Source organism: Sciurus carolinensis, chromosome 14 (genome assembly GCF_902686445.1).
Source record: "Sciurus carolinensis chromosome 14, mSciCar1.2, whole genome shotgun sequence".
Taxonomy (NCBI): Eukaryota; Metazoa; Chordata; class Mammalia; order Rodentia; family Sciuridae; genus Sciurus; species Sciurus carolinensis.
The window spans coordinates 8,604,305-8,624,713 of NC_062226.1; the positions used below are offsets into that span (position 1 = coordinate 8,604,305).

General features: G+C 52.8%; 1 protein-coding gene across 3 annotated transcripts in view; it reads right to left on the bottom strand.

Moving 5' to 3' along the window:
* Mvb12b (multivesicular body subunit 12B) overlaps positions 1 to 20,409 on the bottom strand; it is a 159,340-nt gene that overhangs the window by 39,254 nt on the left and 99,677 nt on the right. The window contains exon 8 of one of the 3 annotated variants that reach the window (XM_047524883.1): positions 17,311 to 17,566. The exons of the other annotated variants lie outside the window; for them this stretch is intronic. Within the exon in view, the coding sequence (XP_047380839.1) occupies positions 17,514 to 17,566 (53 nt within the window). The 3' untranslated portion in view covers positions 17,311 to 17,513. Of the gene's footprint in view, positions 1 to 17,310; positions 17,567 to 20,409 lie in introns of those variants that run through there. 3 annotated transcript variants of the gene reach the window in all.

Consider the following 20,409-nt stretch of genomic DNA (forward strand, 5'->3'; position numbering starts at 1 on the left):
TACATTTTGTGAGGAAATTGTGTGTGCAAGTCTTTTTTTTTTTGACTGAACCCAAGGTCGTGCACATGCTAGGCAAACACTCTACCTCTGAGCCACATCCCCAGCGCTTTTTATTTTTTATTCTGAGACAGGGCTTGCTGAGTTGCTGAGGCTGGTCTTGGGCTTGTGGTCCTCCTGCCTCAGCCTCCTGAGTGGATGGGATTACTTGCGTGCACCACCGCGCCGGCTAAGAGTCTCTTTTAAATCTGGGGATCTGGGAATATCGTGGGGGAGTGTCCTACAAAAACACTTAGGGTCTAACTACTGTACCGGGAAGCAGTCATCAAGATGACTCTTACACTTCACTGGTCTAGAATCACCTACAACAGCAAAACTATAACATGGTGCATTTGGGCTCAAAAGATGACTTCTCTTCTCGTGGGGCTTTGTGGGTCGGAGGACTGCAGTGGTCACAGGCACCCAGGCCACACCTGGAGCCAAGGCCACATGGCACCTGGTTCTCCAAGGCGGATCCGCTGGAGTGGCCAGAGAGCCCTGAGCAGCTCCCGAGCAGAACAACCCAAAGGAGAGCCGCCGCCCCACACGTCTCTAGATGGGCAAAAGCAGGGACGCAGCGGAGGCCAGCCCACGAGCGGAATTGAGGGACGCCCCACCACATGTGTAAAGCCTTTGGAATTTCACTGGAAAAACTGCATTTCAGAAGTGACCTTTGAAGTTCGAAAATCAAAGCAGAAGGGCCTTTCTGAGTGGAAGGCGGTGCTGAGCTGCTGGGGGGCCGGTGGGTGTCCACCCGCGCTGCGTCTGACCCTCGACCTAGGGGCACAGGCGTCAGCTCCCGCCACTGTCCCCTGCCTGTCTGGAGAGCCCCTGCCTGGGTCTGGGAGGAGTCACCGCTGCTGCCGAGAGCAGGGGCACAAGCGTGTGGTGTGTGCACACCCGTGAGCGTGCACGTGTGCACGTGTGCGAGGAGAGAATGGAGGGCAGACACGCCGGGAGTGCCAGGCGAGCAGGGCACAGTGTGTGTCACCGACACCCCCTCCCTGGAGCGGTGACTGCCACAGGACGCAGGCTGGGGGACAGGCCCCTCCTCGGACCCGTGGGCAGAGAGGAGACGGTCACTGAGATTTCCAGCTTCAGTCAGAAAGAAAACCTCAAACCCAGAGCGGGCGGGCAGGGCAGCGGTGGCTCTGCCACTGTGCTTCCTACCTGGGGTCCTCTTGCCCTCTCCAGGCTGGCTGGCCACTGCCTGCATCAGGACCTTCCCCGTGGTGCCCACTCGGTGGCAATGCCCTGCCGGTGGGCAGCGTGATCACGAGGAGGCAGCGCCTTCCTGAGGTTTGGTGCACACGGCACAGCACAGCACAGAGACGGGCAAAACAGACGCTCAGTAAACTACTGAACTGAGAGTCGGGATGTCATCAGCTGGCACATTTCACGGAGGCCAGAGGCTTCCAGCGTGTCGTCCCTACTGGTTCTAGGCTCGGAGCCGGAGGCAGCATCCACCCCTCCTACCAAGCCGGCCTGAGGCTCAACAGCGAGTGTCCTGCTGGGGCTGAGCTCACAAACCCCACGTCCTATAGTCACTCTCTCCCTTCACGAGCAAGTCAAGGGCCCAGAAAAACAGACTGCGATTTGCAGAAAGGACGACAAAGGAAAGGCCGGCGGAGTTGCAGACCACACCCGTTCTCTGATTTCTGGCATCGGTTAGCAATTACCCTCCACTCTCCTTCTCCCCTTCCTAAGATGTCCCAGTTACCTCAGCCAAAAACCCACCCCAACTCTCCCGTCGCCCGCCCCACCCGGCTGTGAGATCAAAGGCCGAACGGTCCTGGCAGCTCTTCCCCTTGTTAACTGAGAACAGAGAGGCTCAACACCTGCCTCCTCCTTCCAGCACCAGCACGGCTGTGGCCTGTGCGCCCGGAAGCCCCTCGGCTCCCTGGCCAAGCCTGGGCTGTGGCCTCCCCACGGGGAGCCCAGCGCTGCTGTGCCCACTCACACCATCGCCAGGTGGGCCCCCAGACCCAAGGCAGGGTGCGACGTCCCAGAGTCGAGAGACCCGGTGGGAGGGGGTGGCGGGCCGCCAGCCTACACTGGACACCAGGAGCCCGCGGGTCCACTGTACCACACTCGCTCCCAGGGCGCCCCGCGTGTGCGTGCCCCACACAGGCGCACTGTACCTCTTTCACCTGCAGGGCACCGTCCCCAGGAGTCTGAAGAGACCCAGACCCGCTGACCGCGCCGCCACAGATCCAGGGGCTGCCGGGAAGGGCTGCTGTGCCACGCGACTCACGCCCAGTGCCACAGTGCGTGGGGCGGAGGGCAGAGACCTTGCGGCTCTCGCGCACCCCGCGGCTTTCCAGGTGTCAACGCGCCGACCCGCTGGAAACCCGCAGGCCTCGGCCGACAGCTCGGGGGCGGCTGCACAGCTACCTCACCTGCGCTGTCCATTCCCCTGGCCTTCCACAGCCTCCTATGACCAGAGGCAGGACTTCCGGGCATCTTTAAAGCTCAATCGAGAGGAAAAATAAGTGTCTTCCAAACGCCAGGGGTCCTGGGTGCCCCTCTCTCCGGGCCCTGGGAGGCGGTGGAGGGGTCCCACCGCCGGGCTCCTTCCACACTCCCAGTCCCTCTTCAGCCTCTGCTCTGGGGCCCCAGGAGGTTGGAAATTCTCTGCTGGCGGCCTCGACTCCTGCTGCTCCCAGGGCCTGCCTGCGTCCGGTCTCCAGGGCCCTCCGAGGGCTCAGCTCCTGGGATGTTCACGCACCTGTCCAGGGGTGTCCGAGCCCCCTTCACTGGGGTGCACCAGGGGACTGCGGCCTCTGCCGGGCTCCCACCTCATGGCCTCTCCAGCGCTCCTGGCAGGGAGAGGGCCTTGGAGGGGCTGGCCAGCCGGCAGGCTTCACCACTTCGTCCTCACCGTGACTCTGAGGAGTCTCATGTGCTTCCACTTTTGTTCTACAGCTGAGGAGGCTGAGGCCAGACCTGCAGGGCTGGCTCCCGACCCTCAAGGAAGGCCCAGCTGGAGCTCACCGCCTCGCCTGACCCAGCTCTTCTGGTGCAGAGGCCTCACCCCAGGGTGGTGGACACCCCTGCTCACCACAGGGCCCCGTGACTAGGGAGCAAGGCCAGACTGGCCTCCCTGCCTCCCCCTTGGTGGCACAGCTGGTTTGTACCCCAGGTCTGTGGGACACCCCTGGATCCTCGGTGCCGTTATTCCTGCTTATTCTGCCTCCCAGACCCCTGGCCGAGAGCAAGGGGCAAGTGCCCTTTCAGGTGCCACTCCACACTGGACGGTGGAGTGCACAGGTAGAGCGTGCTGGGCTGGAGCCAAGTGCTGTGTGACTGTGGGGAAGTTAACTAAGCTCTCTGTGCCCACAGGACTGCTACACCCACACGTCTCAGCATTGCTGAGGTGGAGACAGCACAGGCACAGCTCTGCAGGGCGCAGAGCTGTGGTTTTCATTTCCGGAACATGAAAGAAAATGAGCGATGCCTGCTCTGTGCCCCTCCCTCTCCGCCCTCCCCCATCCCTATAAAACACAGTTTCCTATAAACAACCTTCACACAGGGAAGGGAGAGGGCAGGGAGGAGGCCGTCCCTGATCCCCACAGCTGTGTGACATGAGGACTACGCTCAGGCTGACGCCTCAGAGGAACACCGGCCTCCACTCCGTCTGGGCTCACCATCGGGCCTCCTGACAGAGGCTGGCCTCCTAGGCTGTGCTGGGAGCCGTCAGGAGAGTCCGAAAGAGCCGGGCAGCTCAGCAGGCTCTGGCGAGGCTGCCTAATGGGAGGAGACAGAGCTGGCCCTGTGCCTCCTGGGAGCCGGTCCTTCCCAGAGCCGGCAGCACTCAGCACCTGGTGGCCAGGTCCAGGTTGGTGACCAGAGGGACACTTGACTGCAGAGCTCTCCCATCAGGAAGCTGGGGGCACAAAGGGTGAAAATGCCAAGCACAGGCTTTATGGAGGACACAGTCTAGGATCAGACAAAGGAACACTAAGCAAAGGGGCGAGAAGGGTCGTGGATTCTGTGGGAGGCACAATGAAAGCATCGGGTGGGGCACTGTGTCCATCTGCTGTGTGATCTTGGGATAGTCACTTAACCTCTCTGATCTAAGTTCCTCATTTGTAGCACGGAGTTAAGAGCAATACCATGTGCTTCCCGGGCTGGTTTTGAGGATTACATGAGTTCATATGTGAAGGTGACTTAACTCTACAAACACTGACTATTATTTCTGAAGCCTGACATGAGTCTCTTCTCTGTGGTGAGGCTGGTCAAGAGTGGGCAAAAGCCAGCCTCTTGGTGCAGGTCAAAACAGTCACCCCGCGTGGCCGACTGGGCCCAGGCCAGCCCAGGTTCAGAGACACTGCAAGGTCTAGGCAGCAAAGGCAGGAAGGGGCTAAATCTTTCCCAATTACAAGCTGTCCTCACTTTTAACCATGAAGAATGACTTTCTGCCGCTCTCTGAAATGAGCCTCAGCAAGGAGGTGCTGTGGGCCGGTCACATCCGAAACTATTAGTGACGGGAAGCCAGGGCAGCTGCGCCTGCCAGACAACCTGAGGGACCGGGGGCCCGTGGATGTCCACGGCTGGCCAGCCCCATCTGCCAGGGTGGCTCTGTGGGCGGCTGGGCTATGCACCTGAGGCCACCAAGCCTTCTGCAATGGCCCCAACCGGCTGAAGGCCATGTGTGGCCCAGCGGCTTGCATCTGAATGTTGACGGGGACAGGTCACGTCAGACTCTGGAGTCCTCTGAGCACCCACCCACCGCCCGAGCTCTCTGCTGGGCACTGTGCATGTGATGACCGGACCTGGCTCCTGGCAGGTCCCCCAGCCACTGCGAGTGACCCATGCCCTGCTGCATTCCCGCAGAGCCCTGCAGGGGACAGTGGTGCAGAGGGGCCAGCTGTCCACGGAGCATCGCCAGCCTGGAAGGGCACCAAAACCCTGCTTGTTCTGTGCCTGTGCCGCCTCTGTCCTTGCGTGTGCCCCTGTAGTGCCACCAGGCAACGTGGGGAGGTTTTCAAATAAGCACCTCCAGGGACGGAAGCCCCTGGACAGGCCATGTTTGGACAGTGAATCGGCCAGGGCTTCACCGTGAACTCTAGGAACAGTCGGCCCTTCAGCAACGGGTGGCTCTGGCACAGGAGGACCCAGCAGGGCGGAGCCCCATGGACCCTGCCTAGTCCTGCGGGGCTGGGGACTCTGCACAGAGGGCGAGGAGCACAGAGGGCAGGCAGAGGAGCCGCCAGACAGCAGTGGCCAGGCCCAGGCGGAGACGGGTGGGGGCGGGAAGGCAGGGGGAAACCAAAGCCTCGGGGGCTGGCTCCAGGGCCGGGCAGCCGGGGTCAAGAGCTTCACAGAACCTAATGCTCAGCTGGGTGAGTGGGCACAGCTGTCGTCCCAGCCCTTGCAAGGGAGGCCAAGGCAGGAGGATCGAAAGTTCAAGGCCAGCCTGAACACCTTAGGGAGGCTCTGTCTCAAAATTAAAACAAAATAACATGGGGCTGGGCAGGGGCAGCTCAGGGGTAAAGTCCCTGCCCAACAAGTGCAAGGCCCTGGGCTTCACCCCCAGCACGGGGAACACACAACGAGGACCGAAAACAAACGAGACGATTCCATCCAGGAAGCATTTAAAAACAGCAAAGTAAGTCAAAAGAACGTACAAGAAAGAACTCAAACAGGTAAGAGTAATGAAATATAAAGCAAGCTCAATGGCAAGATAGATAACAAAAAATAAGTAGAAGAAACAAATCCCTAGCAAGGATAACCAAGGAAAAGGCAGAAAACACCAGGAGGCTGGATGATCACAGGTGTATTAATTTTGAAATAGTAATAAACTCAGGCCCAATTTTCTAACAATAAGCTTTAGGTGATTTTTCCTCCAAAGAAAATATAAATGACAAAACTGACTTAAGAAAAAGCAGAAAGCCTGAGAAAACACGATGAAAGAAACTGAAGTTAGGATCCTTCCCCCCACATGCCCCGGCTTCCCTAAATGCTTACAGGGCCACTTAGTTCTTCCAGGGAGACTTTCCTCATTCCCAGTCCCAGAGGAAAAGATGCCGCAGTATTTTAGAAATAGTCTTATGTTTGAAAAGAAGCAACCCAGATTCTCAGATCACTCACAAAACCATATTTTGGTAAGCATTAAGTCTGATTTCACATCCATAAATGCTAGAATCTTAAATAATGGCAGCTCAAATCTCATACTATATTTAAAGAATGATACAGCACACTAAAGTAAGATTTATCTCGGAAACAGTAACTTTCTAAATGGTAAGTCATAAAAGCAAAGTGGTATCAATAGGTTAAATGAGAAAAAAACCACAATACTGTATTGAGAGATTCTGAGAGTTTTTTAAATATGAAATTCAAGTTAGTGAATTTAAGTGAAGAAACCAGTCCTCTGGGGCTGGGTTGTGGCTCAGGGGTAGAGAGCTTGCCTGGCATGGGTGAGGTACTGGGTTCCATCCTCAGCACCACGTATAAATAAATAAATAAAATAAAGAACTATCAACATCTAAAAAATATTTAAAAAAAAAAAAAAAAAAGTAAAGAAACCTCCCCCAGGAAACAGGAGCAGAAGAACAGCTGCTTTAATAAGATCAAACTCCTGAATCGCCAGCCTTCATCTGACGGGCGGGGCCCCAGCCAGGAGCCCGGGAAGCAGGGTAGACTCCTGGTCGTCAGCTGCGGTGGCCCTCGGTCTTCTGGCCACCAACGCAGAGCAAGAAAAGGAAAGGGCGGCAAAGTTTACACAGACGCAAGATTAGTCACACTCGCAGATGATTTTGTAGTCTAACAAGAAAACCCAGGTAAGGCAGTTTGGAAGCTACTGGAAATGAAAGCGCACAGAGAGGGGGCCAGTTACAGAGTAGCACTCAAAACCACGAGTGTTTAAAATCCACACTATGCGCAACCAGTCACAGCCTGACGGGCAGAGGCACAGCTGGGATTAGAACCCAGGAAGGAGGCGGGAAACTGCGGCTGGGCGCAGAGGCCAGGCCTGTAACCCCAGCGGCTCTGGGAACGTAGCTCGCGGTTAAGGCTCTGGGCCAATCAGTATCCCCCCACCCCCAAAAAAGAAAAACTGAGATACTTTACTAAATCATATAAAAAGGCATTGGGATAAATGGAGAACCACATTATATTTCTGGAAAGATCAAGTATTTTAAAGATGACCATTCTTTCTAAATTAATTTATAACTTCAGTGTTTCCCCCCCAACCCCAGTCAAAATCTTGAAAGTATTTTCTTTGGAAATTCAAGAGATTCTAAATTTCAACTGGGGAATTAAGAAAACTGAGCTAGAACTATTAGGAACATTTTGGAAAAACAACTACAAAAAATAGTAAGATAAGAATTTAAACAGATAATAATTAAAAGTGTGATCTCCATTAAAATATGTGGTCAAGTCAATGGAACAGAGAACACAGGCCACAAAACACATCATGGTAGACAGTAAGAGCTTATAAGATTGCTTTTCAAGTGAGTGAGAAGGAAAAAGAAAAGAAAAGGAATGAGAGAGGGAGGGGAGGGAGGGGCTGTAATAAGTGCCGCTGACAGGATGATCAATAACTGGGGGAGCTGGGGGCTGCGGTGGTGCACACCTGTAATCCCAGCGTCTTGGGAGGCTGGGGCAGGAGGATTGCAGGTTCAAAGCCAGCCTCAGCAACTTGGTGAGGCTCTAAGCACCTCAGTGAGACCCTGTCTCTAAATAAAATACAAAATGGGACTGGGGATGTGGCTCAGTGGTTACATTCCTGTTACCAAATAATAATTACAATAATAATAGGAAATGTAGACCCTTATGTCATACAACAAAATTGCAGGTGAATTGAGACATAAATGTTTAAACGGAAGAAGGTACCAGAACGTACTGTGAGGTAGAGAAGGTTCTTCTACAACATGACGGCAAAGACACAAAACCCGATGGAACAGCGAAGCCGCAGGACGAAGCGGAGTGGGTGGCAAGGGCCTCATGGTTGGGTAGGCGGCGCGGAGGCTGCAGAGCGGAGGAGGAGGAGGAGGCAGCGCAGCCCCTTGGGGAGGTGAGACCCACCACAGACACCCCTCTTTCAAACCGTGGGGTTCAGACAGCCCCAGCCAGTTAGTGAAAGAACCTTTCCGGGTGTCGGGCGGGCGATCCAGCCCTGCGGGGGGCGGGTTGTCCTCATCGGAAGCCTTCAGAAACACCTGACCCCAAGGACCTCCCCAAAGGTGCAGGTGACCTTGCGCCACCCTCCACAGTGGGGATCTCTGCCTTTGTCCCCAGACCCTCCACACCGTGTGTGTCCCAGTGCACAAGTTTGGAGTTTTGCCTTTTTTAGATTTGCATCTATTTAAGTAGTACATGATAAAACAGGCCATTACCACCATGCATTTCATGCCGTCAGGACATTGTTTCCTTAACTGTCTGTGTAGTTCTGGGCCATGAGATTCAACTGTGGGTTTTTCCAAATTGTTACAAATCTCAAAAAATCCATGGGCAAGTGGACAGATGCGGGTGAGGCTGCACTGTGGCAGGGTCAGCTGTTCCTCTTAGAGGTGAAGACACAGCAGACCAGGGACAGAGCACGCTGTCCCCATGAGGACAGTGCAACCGTGCACAGCACCCGGGGAGGACTGAGTCCATGCTGAGGGGCTAGGTGCACAACGCACCTCAAGACAGGAGAGGCTCAGCAAGGAAAAGGAGCCAGCCACCAGCACAGGCAACCTCGGAGGGTCTCACAGCATGGGCCGAGCCACAGACCAAGTCTCGCCCAATGACCTTGTTCATGCCATGGTTCGGGTGGGTTGCCAGGGTTGGGCTGAGGGGCCCTAAAACACCGGGGAGTGGGTGTTAGTGAACTTCTGGGGTGTTGGGGACATTCCAGGCCTTGCTTCCAGAGGTGGCTGTCACAGTTTGACATTCTTCAGAATTCATTCAACTATGCTTATAAAAAGGTGATTTAGGGCTGGGGATGTAGCTCAGTTGGTAGAGTGCTTGCCTGGCAAGCACAAGGCCCTGAGTTCAATCCCCAGCACTGCAAAAAAAAAAGAAGAAGAAGGTGATTTATCTATTTATTGTACTGTTGTTTTATAATTATACATAATAGTGGGGTTTGTCATTACATATTCAGATTTTATTGATGTGTATATCAATTACACCTGAATAAATTGGACTTTTAAAAAAAATCCCAGAATGAACAATTAGGAATATACTTCTGCATGTAAATATATGGTCTAGGAAAAATGTTGAGAAAGGAGAGACCCTTACATACTGTTTCCCTGGTAATGAGATTACGAGTGGTGTTTATTTTTTTCCTCATGCTCTTATGCATTTTCTAATTTCGCTACAATGAACATGCTGCTTTTAAAATTCAAAAAAGAAAAGGTTTGCATCTGGTTTTGATTTAAAAAAAAAAAGAAAGAAAAGAATGAAAATCTATCAATGAGCTGTTTTATCCAGCAACAGACTTTATTAGGCTTTCACAGGAAATGACAGGCAGGTCACTCTAGTTGGCACCTCGGGCCACCAGCCCTGAGGCAGAACTCCTAAAGCACCTCTGTTTCAGCTCCTGCAGGTGCCTGGCTCTCAACGAGGGTGCTGAGGGGCAGAGGCAGGACAGAGACAAGAAGCACCACCTGGTCCAAGAGCTGCGTGTGCTGCTAGGAAAACTGAATTCCAGAGGAAGGAAGCCACCTTCTCCAGTTTGGAAGGTCAAAATGGGCTAAAACTTGAAGGTCTCAAGTCTGATCAAGACAGGCCTTTAACCCTGGAGTGCAGTGCTACCCACCGCAAAGGAGCACGTTCCCAAATCCCAGCCCCCGACTCCAGGAAAGCCTGCAGCTGGTCGGACACTCCCTGCTCTTCCATGTCGCCTGCCCTTTCCCTCCATGTTGAGAGCAACCCGTCACAGTTAGGGGCTGCTCCATCAGCCTGGGCCCCCAAGTGAGAAGACACAAGGAGTGGGGTCTCAGCCAACCCACAGTCACCAACTTGTAATTGAGTGACACACAACATGGGGGTATTGTAAGTTGCTGCAATTTGGGGGACTGTTTGATATTGTAGCATGTTCCAGCAAAGACTGATTAATATACTCAATCGTATTCTCAACAATGATGTCCATTGTGTGCTATTATGAATAAGAGATTAAAAAGGCCATCTCTGTGCACTCTAAAATTGCCTTCTGTCCATGTCCTTAGGGAAACCACCACCAGCTTGGGGTGGGAAAGCCACGAGGGTCAGGGAAGACCAAGACAAAGAACCAGCTCTGAAGGGAGGAATCTTAAGGGCCAGGTGAACAAGATTCAGGTCTGAATCTCCACGCGTCTCCTTAGCAAAGTCCATCCGACCACCAAGGTGCAGAGGGTGCCTGCCAACCTCACCACTACTTTAGGCATCTAGCATGTAGGTACCATTCAGCTACCTAGAACGTCCATGCTCTAATCAATAATGATCCACTTGTTTGGCTCAGGTAAATTACATTTGCATATGCAAATTATGTCTAAATATTCTATACTATTAATGTTATCACTAATTACATAATAATAGTTACCAATTTCCACACGGATCAAACTTACAGTTTTGTAGCTATTAGGGAAATTGTGCTTTGTAATTAAGATAATCCTCATTTCCAGATGCTAATTAACTATATAATAATTAGTCTCATTCACTAATGCAAATTAAGGATTTTCATCTTTATTGATAAAAGAGTTGCTTCTTATCGGTTAAGGAACGGTAGCTCCAGAAATCTTGCAGAGAAATACTTTTCCCCCTCTAAAGGTTAAAAGGTAAATCCATTTTTATCAGTCTCATTTGCGAATGCAAATTAGGTCTGATTAATCAAGTCCAAGATAAATGTGCTCGTCTTATTCCAGGACAGAATGTGGAGCTTACTGAGTCCGTCTCTCCCTTATAAATACACAGACAGACAGAAGTCGTGCGGGAGCAGGCTCCCGGGGTCACAGGAGCACCCTCTCCACCGTGCCACCGTGTTCCCCTCTTGGGCAGCTCGAGGGATCTTGAAAGAGCTGCGTTTCAATGCTCCGGCCACAGTGGGAACAAGGGAGGAGAGATTTTTGTGAGTAAATACGGAGGAGAAAGGGAAAGCCACATCCGCTTGCATTATTAAGTTTTCTGTGCTCCAAACAGAACACAAACTGGCACCTCCCATCGTGACTAATGAGAGCTGCCTCGGCGAGAACAGAAGGGCTGACAGCCAGCGCGGCCGAGTTGGCAGCCCAGCCCGGGCCTCGCCGCATTCATCATCCGCTAAACCAATCCACCAATTCTGCACCACCATTTGTCATTAATTATGCTAATCAGCACACCATTACTCTCTGATGACACTGTGGCTGTTATTAGCTAGTTATGGCTTTTCAAACGCACAACTTATTGTGCATGCACGGGCCGCGCCGGCATTAGCCTACAGGGAAGAAACGTCCAATTACCAAGAGAAGAAATTTGCTATTATCTTTTTTATAACAAACCAATTTAGTAATTAGAAAAGTCTGAACTCATAGGTTCTCCCCCCCTAAAAATAACTGAAACCAAAAAAAAATGTGCTTTTCAATATTTCTCTGAAAGAAGGGGAAATATCAACTCAGAGATTTTTTGCTAAACATCTAAAAGTGGGGCCTGGGAACCACTGGGCACGTGCACGCGGGACAGACTCCCTGCAGGTTTTTTCCCTTTCCGATTTTGAATTAGCATGACTACGACTTCATTCCGTACATCTCAGCCATGCCAGCGCCTGGAGGGTGCAAGCACACCCACGTGACCTTTCCCAGGGCGCTTACGGTTGGCCGGGGCTGCTCACGTAGGATGCCAACCGCACACCCTGACCTGGCAGATGCTCCCTCACAGAGCCAGAACAGCCTCCTTTAACCCCACGCAGGCCCCGGTGACACCGCCACCCCTCAAACAACCTTGGAGAGGGAAGGGCTGGCCAAGTTAGCACATGGCCTTGTGAGGCTCGGGGCACTGTTCTCAGGCAGCAGGAAGAATGGAGTCCGTGGGGGTCAGTGGGTAGACCAAGTCATGGACGGCACTTTCCAGAAACTCCAGGCTTCAGGGAGTCACTCAAGTTGACCCAGGACTAACCTCCGGGCACTTATCCAAACAGGCACCAGTTCCGAGTTGTTGTGTTCGGGCTGGGAGTCTTTACCACTAGTTTGAGAAGCTTCATCTGGATTAAGAGCTCATTAATATCATCAGGGCAAATGGGCCTATTAAAACATCTTTAAGCAACATCTGAACATAAATCTCCCTAAACTATATTTAATGACTGTACTTAAGATACATTATATGCAAGTCTTAATGAGACATTAGATAGCATTTTGAAGATTAAAATTAGAGAAGCCATATAAAGTCTGTCCACTTAATGCAGCCTTAAGCTACCCTGATGAAAGCATTACTACCAAATTATCACTGCATTAGAACAAATATTTTTAATCACATCTGATTTATGTATCCTTTTTTCCACATAGTTTTCCTTTTCACAAAAATACATTTGGAGTTGACAAAAGAGTATATGCAGAAGTTCCAAGTTCTGGAGTGGCCGGGGAGGCGAAGGCGGGATTCTGCGGGCGTGGCTCCCCGGAGCGCGTCAGCCTGGTCTCTTAGCCATCCTAGTACCATGGCAGCCAAGTACGCTCTGCCTCACCACTGAGCCTCCTCCAGACCTGACCAGGCAGCACAGTGGCATTTAACTACAACTCTGCAGACAGGGCAGCTCAACATGGTTCAGGGCGTGCAACACAGCCAGTGCGCACATCTGGGCACCTGACGCCCTGTCAGCAGGTAGCCCGCCCTGCACTGCACCCCAGCCCAGCGGACAGGACAGCAGGTGCTCCAAGCTGCAAGTCTGTGGCCTTCTGCTTGTCTTTGTTCCCCAGAGCCTGTCTTGGAGGTGTCAACGGAGTCCTATTTTCACTCTGGGGTCCCCTGTATGAAGAGCAGTCAGTGCTGCTGGTGGAAGAATATGTTAAAAAAAAAAAAAATCTGACTCTCCTGGGGCCAAGGGGATTTGGACTCCTTAAACAGATCCAAATCCTCCTCAATACTGTTCAAACAAGGAGGCGTTCTCAGGGTCTGCAGAACGGCTGGGGGCAGGATGGGAGCTACTGGGAGCAGGAGCTGGGCCACACAGAGATGTGTCTCTCTGCATACGGGGCTCTGCTCTGTATCCCGAGTCAGTGAGAATCCCGGTGAGTCTTAATGTGTGGGCACACGGAGTCTCTTGAAAAACGAGTCCAACTTCAGATCATATATAGGAGTATTTTTCTGTATAGTTTTCTGCTGTATTTAAAATGCCACGTGTCCAAATGGTTGCAATGCTAGGGGTCAAACCCCAGCTTCATGCATGCTAGGCAAGTGCTCTGCCACTGAGCTACGTCCTCAGCCCCAATCCAATGGGAGTTCAGACGCACGAAAGAACTCTTCTGCCTCCCCCATCAAGCTGCTGCTCTGGAGGACTTCCCCTCCAAGGGGCCGGGCTGCATCCAGTCCTCTGCGCAGCAGCTGCAGCCTCAGTCCTGTCCTGGGGGAGTCTGCCGAGGACTCAGGATCCCACTGCCAGCTGAGTGGACAGAGAAGGTGCACCCAGGGGCTGCACAAGGGTGGGTCAACCTGATGTCACAGGGGGTCACGCACAGTCTGGGCGCAGGTTCGACAAGCATGAGGTGCCTGGCAATAAACTGACACTTGGACAATGCCAGAGACCAGTGGTCACTGAAGCTTTTAACTTTTCTCCCTAGTACTTTATACCAAAGTGTGACCACCTTTCATACAGCTATTCAATTAGGAAAGACTTCCGGGATTACGCACAGCTAGGGGAGGCGATCCGTGACACCTCTTTTAATAGAGTGAGATTATCGAGGTCTTTTTCTTCCTTCAAAGAAGAAAGTAACACAGCTTCAACACCCTGGTCATTGAAGGCGACTCCTCCTTCAGCATGTAAAATCGGCAGTGACAAGCCCATTTCTATTTGCTCTTTCTAGATATTCTTTCCTCAAAAGGAACCACTTCATGATATAATTTTGCATTTTTAACTGTACGAATCAGGCATTCTTCATAAATAACAGCCTATGTGCTATACACAGGAGCTCCTTTTTATTAGGGACACAGTAATGAACAATGAGCAATGTGTTCTATTATTCTTTGTCAAATCACAAAATGCTACATTAGAATAACTGTGCTGGTCAATGTAATATAGTAGATTAAATTCAACTTCTGTGGAAAAACCACTGTAAAACAGCATGATAAGAAGGCTATAAAAAATTTAATTTTACTCCAAACTCCATCACAAAAAAAATGGTGTGAAAAGTAATTTTGCATAATCAGTACACGCCATCTGGAACAATTAACCGATTTCTATAGAACTAGGAGGATCAGTCATATCTGCTTATTAAAGATCAGAAATTATACAAGTAATAAATCCTTGAAAAAACTACGCGCACTCCCGCCTGTCAACGCTATTTTAACTTCAAATACTGAAGAACGCCTGATAAGGCTGAAAAGAAGAGATTAATATATGCAAATTACATCCAGCATTTAAAATCCCCACAACTGTCTCCGGTTTTCTGTCCCTTATTGCTGCCTTTATGTTTTATTCATACACCAACTCACCTGTCACTTCATAAGCTATAATATTATGGGGGTATTATTAAACAGCATAAAGCCGTGCTTTAATTGGAAAGCTTCATTGCATTTTCCAATTATTTGGAGTAAATTAAAAGCAGATGCACATAGTTTAATAAGGAGTCTAATATCAGTTCCGGGAAATCAAAATTCATTGTCATTACTATGCCGCGATAGTTTTGCAAACTGTACTCAATTTCAGAGGTTTTCAAAAGAAAATCTGTCTATGCAATCTGTTAATTGTCATTCGGTTAATAACTGTTTAAATATCCAAACTACACAGCAGCTTCCTATTAAAAAAAATTAAACTACAGGGTTTCTGCAAGCAAACAAACAACAGCGTGAGGCTCCTGGGTCGGGTTGGCTGGACTTGCCAGACCTGCAGGTTCACCCGACAGCAACGGGGAGGCTCAGAGCAGCTCGCCCGAGCGGGAGGACAAAGAACAGCAATTTCTGTGCTCCTCCGAGCAGCGAGGTTCCAGCGTTCTAAGACAGTTTTCCGTGGAAAAGGGCAGAAGCCGTGTTATAAATTGTGCTTTCAGAAGTCTGCCCAGCTCAGCAAAAAATTAGCCTCCAAAGTTTTAATTGGTCCATCTAAAATAAATCCTTTTAATGAGTGGATTAACTGATTCGGGACACAAACATAGAAAAATCAAAGAAAGCGAATGTCGTGAGCAATTTGCTTTTAAAAAATTGACCCCTGAAGAGCCATATTCCCTTCCCGGCTCCTGAGCCCTAAGCGGGGCGCTCCTTGGCTCTGCAGGCACCCAAGGGGGGTCAGGCTGCCAGACAAAGGACTGAACTCGAAGCCATTATGGATCTGAAGGACCGAAGCTGCAAAGTCTTCTTCCCAAGGAATCTTGCCTGCAAACGCGGCCATCCCAGGCTCCGCAGCACCAGTTGCACGCACACAAACACGTGTAGCAAAGCACTTACAAATGGGAAGTCATAGGTGTACTCCAGCGGCACACATAACCTTTTCATTTTTATACGAAGTGACAGACTTTTTCAAATCCTCGGTGTGTAAATTATAATAGGACAAGCAGTAATTGACTTTTAAACTCCACCCACAGCGAGGGCTACAATTAGTCTGTTTTTAGCACAGAACTGCGGCTCTGCAAAGTTCATAACTTGTAGGCTCTTCGCCATCCAATTAAGACCCGAGCTGCAAAGGTAAAGGCGGCGCAGAATTTGATCCGCAGTTCGCCTTTCAAAGGGCGGAGCGGCCAGCGTCCCAGGCAGGGAAGGGCAAGCCCCCCAGGCCAGATCAGACACCAAAGGCCCGCCATGGGGGCCTTCTGCAAAACAACTGGAAACTATGCTCAAAGATGAAGATAAAAGCAATTCTTGTGCAGTGATCCAAAAAATAGCATCTCTTTTTCCCCCCAAAATTACCTGTTTTAATAAAGTAGACACACTGTGCCAACTGAACCATTTAATTATCTGCAAAAATGATGAATCAAAACAATCGTTTGCAAAAATAAATGACTAACCTCTGATTAAAATGTCTGTCCTCATTAAATCCAAATAAAAGGTACAATATCTTTTTGAAAAAATGTAGCCTGAAGAAATGAGCAATCCCTCAGCATCAATAGCCTCCCGCTTCACAGTGGCGGCTCCCTAAGACAGGTCCTCTGGGGAAGATGCTCAGTCTACTCCTGAACCTGCGGCGGGTGTGCCCTTGTGGCCTGGAGCCCGGAGGGCTGCTGGCCTGGCCGAGCGCTCAGCTCAGGGACGGGTGTGTGGCAGGATGTGCCGGCCGCGCGCCACGCTGCAGCAAGGAAAGGGACCTTTTGTTTGCTGTGATTTTCATTTGCTAGAGGGTCTAGGGAGGGGAGAGGTGGCAAGGAAGCAACCGCAAACCCGAGAGAACAGGACAAGAAGCAAAGGGAGAGAAGAACGTCAGGGAGGGTCGAGCTCCGCCAGGACTCCTGCTCAATCCCCAGCTGATGTGGTGAAAAGGGAAAGGGAAGCGGAGGCCACCTTAACCCTCGGCAGACCTTCTCTTTAAAATCATTTCAGCCTGTCGCAGACAAGTGTCTCAAGCAGTTACAGATTTCTGACTTAGGACGGGGTCCCAGCCTGTGGAGCACCCCCAGATGGGCTGTCCCTGGCTGATCACGTTCTTAGGTAATGTGGGGGAAAGAAGCTCTTTGCTGGTGGATACGGTAGCCACCACTTCTGGAGCGTCCCCGCAGTGCTGGACTGTCTTCAGTAAGCCGTCTGCAGCTGTGCAGCAGGAAAGGGCACAGAGGAGACGGGGGCCGGGCCAAGACCAGCTCCGCCCCAGATCAGTCCAACAACAGACACTGAGCACCTCCTGCATGCCAGGCCCGGGCTGGGCAGCAGGCACACACTGGTGAATGGGAATCATCCCACGCTCCCTGACTGAACCCTGAACTCTGGCCAAGATGGGGCTTCTTTATCAGAAAAGGGAAGCCAAGCTCGTGACCAAAAGGCTCACTGGCCAGAGACACTGTCTCGGGCCTACAAAAGGCACAGGCACCTTTGGCAGCATGAGCCTGCGTGGGGGCTGCAGTTCAGGAGCCCGGGCACCTTCTCACAGTGGTGAAGGGGCACTGCGAGTGCAGGGAGGATTTCAGGTAAATGTGAGGCAAGGGACACAAAGATGTGCGCACTTATTGCCTTTGGGTAGCGAGCGATTAAGGACTCCTGAGAGTGTCACCAGGAGCAGTGCCGAGGGCCGACCAGGCAAGTTTCGCTCTCATTCAAAGTTACAGGTGCTGCCTCGCAGGTGGATCACTGTCCGCTGGTGCCGTAAAACAAGCCAGGCATGAGAAAGCGCTCTGGATGGTGGTGGGTCTCACCTCGAGGGGCTTCTGCGTCACTCATCATCTCGCACGACCCTGAGACAACCCTGAGCTTCAGCAGTGTGCTCTCCGGGACTCGGGGTAAGTCATTCCATTCCAACTCCAGGCTGGAGAACGGAGGATTTAGTTTTAAAATAAAACAAAAATAGGTTTAGGATCGTCGTTGACCACCACTGAAGAGAGCATCTGGCATTCAGGACACCACGAACAGTGAGGGACAGGGGTGGACTCGCACTCTGTCCACGCAGGAGAGGTGGCTTCCCTGTTCTGAACGAACCCCAGCCCCCTCTGTCCTGCCAGCTGTTAAGTGCACTGCTGGGACATGGCAGGGCGGCTCGCATTGAGGGACCAGCTCTCACCTCCGGCTCGGGCGCCGCCCAGCTCCTCCCAGCTCCTCCCCAGGGCCTGCCAGCGCCACGTCTCCACCCTGCGGGGCCCTCAGGCTCTGGTCCGTTCCTGGAGGTCAGGCCAGGCACTCCAAGGCTGGGCCAGGGGGTCACAGCTGGGGCCATTCCCAAGAGCCAGCAGGTGCGCCCTGCCCTGGGATAGCCCCAGTGTCCCGGGCTCGGCTTCAGCAGAGGCTCTTGGGAGGCCAACCTGGAGACGGCAGCTTCAAAGCAGGGCGGTAGGGCGGCACCCGGGTGATGGTGAGTTCAAAGGGAGCCCTGCTCGTGGGGTGCCTAGACAGCAGAGCTGCAGCGGGGGAGAGGGCCACCAGCGGTTCAGTCCCAGTAAGTGACATGCTGGCCTTGGGCCACCCATCACCACTGGAGGGCTTGGAGAAGACCACGGCAAGGGGTCGTCCAGTGCCCAGAGGCCCCCAGAGGTCTACGACAGCAAGACTGGTCTACCCCCATCCTGTGGGGCGGCAGGACCCCTTTCCTGGTGAGAGGCTCCAAGAAGGTGTGGGGGAGGGGCTGCAGAACAGTGACAATCATGGGGACGTGCCTCCAGCCCTTGCCATAACCCCAGCACAGCTCTCAGCCACCACACGTCACTTCACAGATGAGGAGACCCAGGCACAGAAATGCTGCCTGCCTGGCTGAAGCCACGGAGGCCAGGAGGCCCGTGCGCCCCGCGCCTGCTGTCCGCCATGCCTGCCGCACCTGGGAGCCTCGCCAGCCCTGTGCCCAGGCCTCACTCCAAGGAGATCCCAGAGACAATGGTCCCAAGTCCCCTGAGATGTCAGACAACCTGGAGACCCAAGGCAGCAAGCAGGCCCGCGTCCTTTCCCACTTTCAGTGTGGTGTGGGGAAGAGCCTCACTCGCCTGGATGGACACCCGGGCTGTGTGGTCTGGAGCGTAGGGCCTGGGGTCAGACGCGGCGCCTGGCTCAGCCCCGCGCTGTGACGCGGGCAGCCATAGCCTCTCAGGACCTCCTTCCACCTGCAAAGGGTCTTCTCACCCAAGAGGTGTTGGGATGGCGCATTGGGACTAACGACAAAATGCATGGACCGTGTGTATCCAGCTCGTACACGGCCAGGGCGGGAGGAGGGCCGGGCGTTAGTAAACACATTCATTCAATTAATTCAATCCATTGTAATAAAGCAAAACCAACTTCAGCTCCCTAAATGTGTTCAAATGAAAGAAGCTGCCTTAATTATGTCATCTCCCCTCTCAGCCCATAGTTTATTATTGTGAGAAAGACAAAGAAACAGAAGGCTAATTTGACACAAGCTGCCCCAGGCAAACCGAAGGACGTCATCGCTCCAGAGCAAACCTCTGAAGAAGGGCTAAGAGCAGACGAAGAGCTGAGACTAAGCGTCTCCCTGTGTAGACTCCACAGGTCTCTGGTCGTGCCACCTACCAGGGAGGGAACGGGGCGTATTCCTGCTGGGAAACTAGACCCGCATGTGCGCACACAGGAGCGGGGGCTCTGAGGCGCTTCCTTCTCCAGCCGCTCAGGGCTCAACGCCTGTGGAGGCTGGGCCACGCCTGGGCTGCCTCAAGCCCTGAGCCACCAAGCTGTCCCCCACCCGCCAGCCTGGGAGGTGGGGCTACCCCTGCCTTGGACACGGGGACCCACACAGGGGAGTTTTCCCTTCAGTGTCCGCGGAACTGCGATGGCTGGGCGGGGAGGGGGGGAGTGCAGACCCCTGACTTCACTCGGCTTCTCAGGGGGAGAACCAGGGCCCCCCCAGCTAATCTGGCTCCTGCCAAGGCACGTCCTACGTCCCTGAGCACCTGGCCCACGGCTTAAGAAGGGGATGTGGTCCCTGAAGCTGAGGCCGCCTCCGCTCTGCCATGCTCAGAGGCCAAACCCAGAAGGAAGCTCAGCCGGAGGGCGGCCCCTTGTAAACAGCACTGGCGCATCGGCATCCGCCACCTAAGGACACGATGAGGGAGCTGAAAGCCTGGCTCTCCTGCCCTGGTGCCCCGAGCAGCAGCACCACCCCGCGTCGGGGACACAGAGGGGCCGGCAGGCTCTGCCAGGCACTCCCTCCTTCCTGCCCAGACCACCGCTGCGTCACCTCCCAAGAAGGGGCTCGTGGGCTGCTGAAAAGGCCCGCTCCTAAGTGACGTGTGCAGACGTCTCGGCTTCGGGCGCCGAGTCCCACGGAGAGCCTTTCGTTGCAAGTTTCCCTGGACTGAGGAACTTTCCCTGGGCACTCAGAGAAGGGATCTTACATCCAAAGTTATGTAAGGAAGCGCAAGGCTAAGAAGAAGACCACGCTGGGCACGAGCCAGGGTGCCCGAGCGACAATTCTCAACCAACCTGTGGGTTCCTATGTGGACTGCACCCCTGCAGGGGAGGTGAATACGGAGAGAAGTGACATTGCTACACTGCTTCCTGGCTTACAAAGTGTTCCTACATACCTCACAACAGTCCAGGAAGGCACCAGGTCGTCACTGCGTTCTTTCATAGGTGTGAGTAAGCGGTGTGAGTGACTTCTTCACAGTAGCATGATACATGGCTCTACGGGCCGTCATTCACACATGGTGTGCAGTG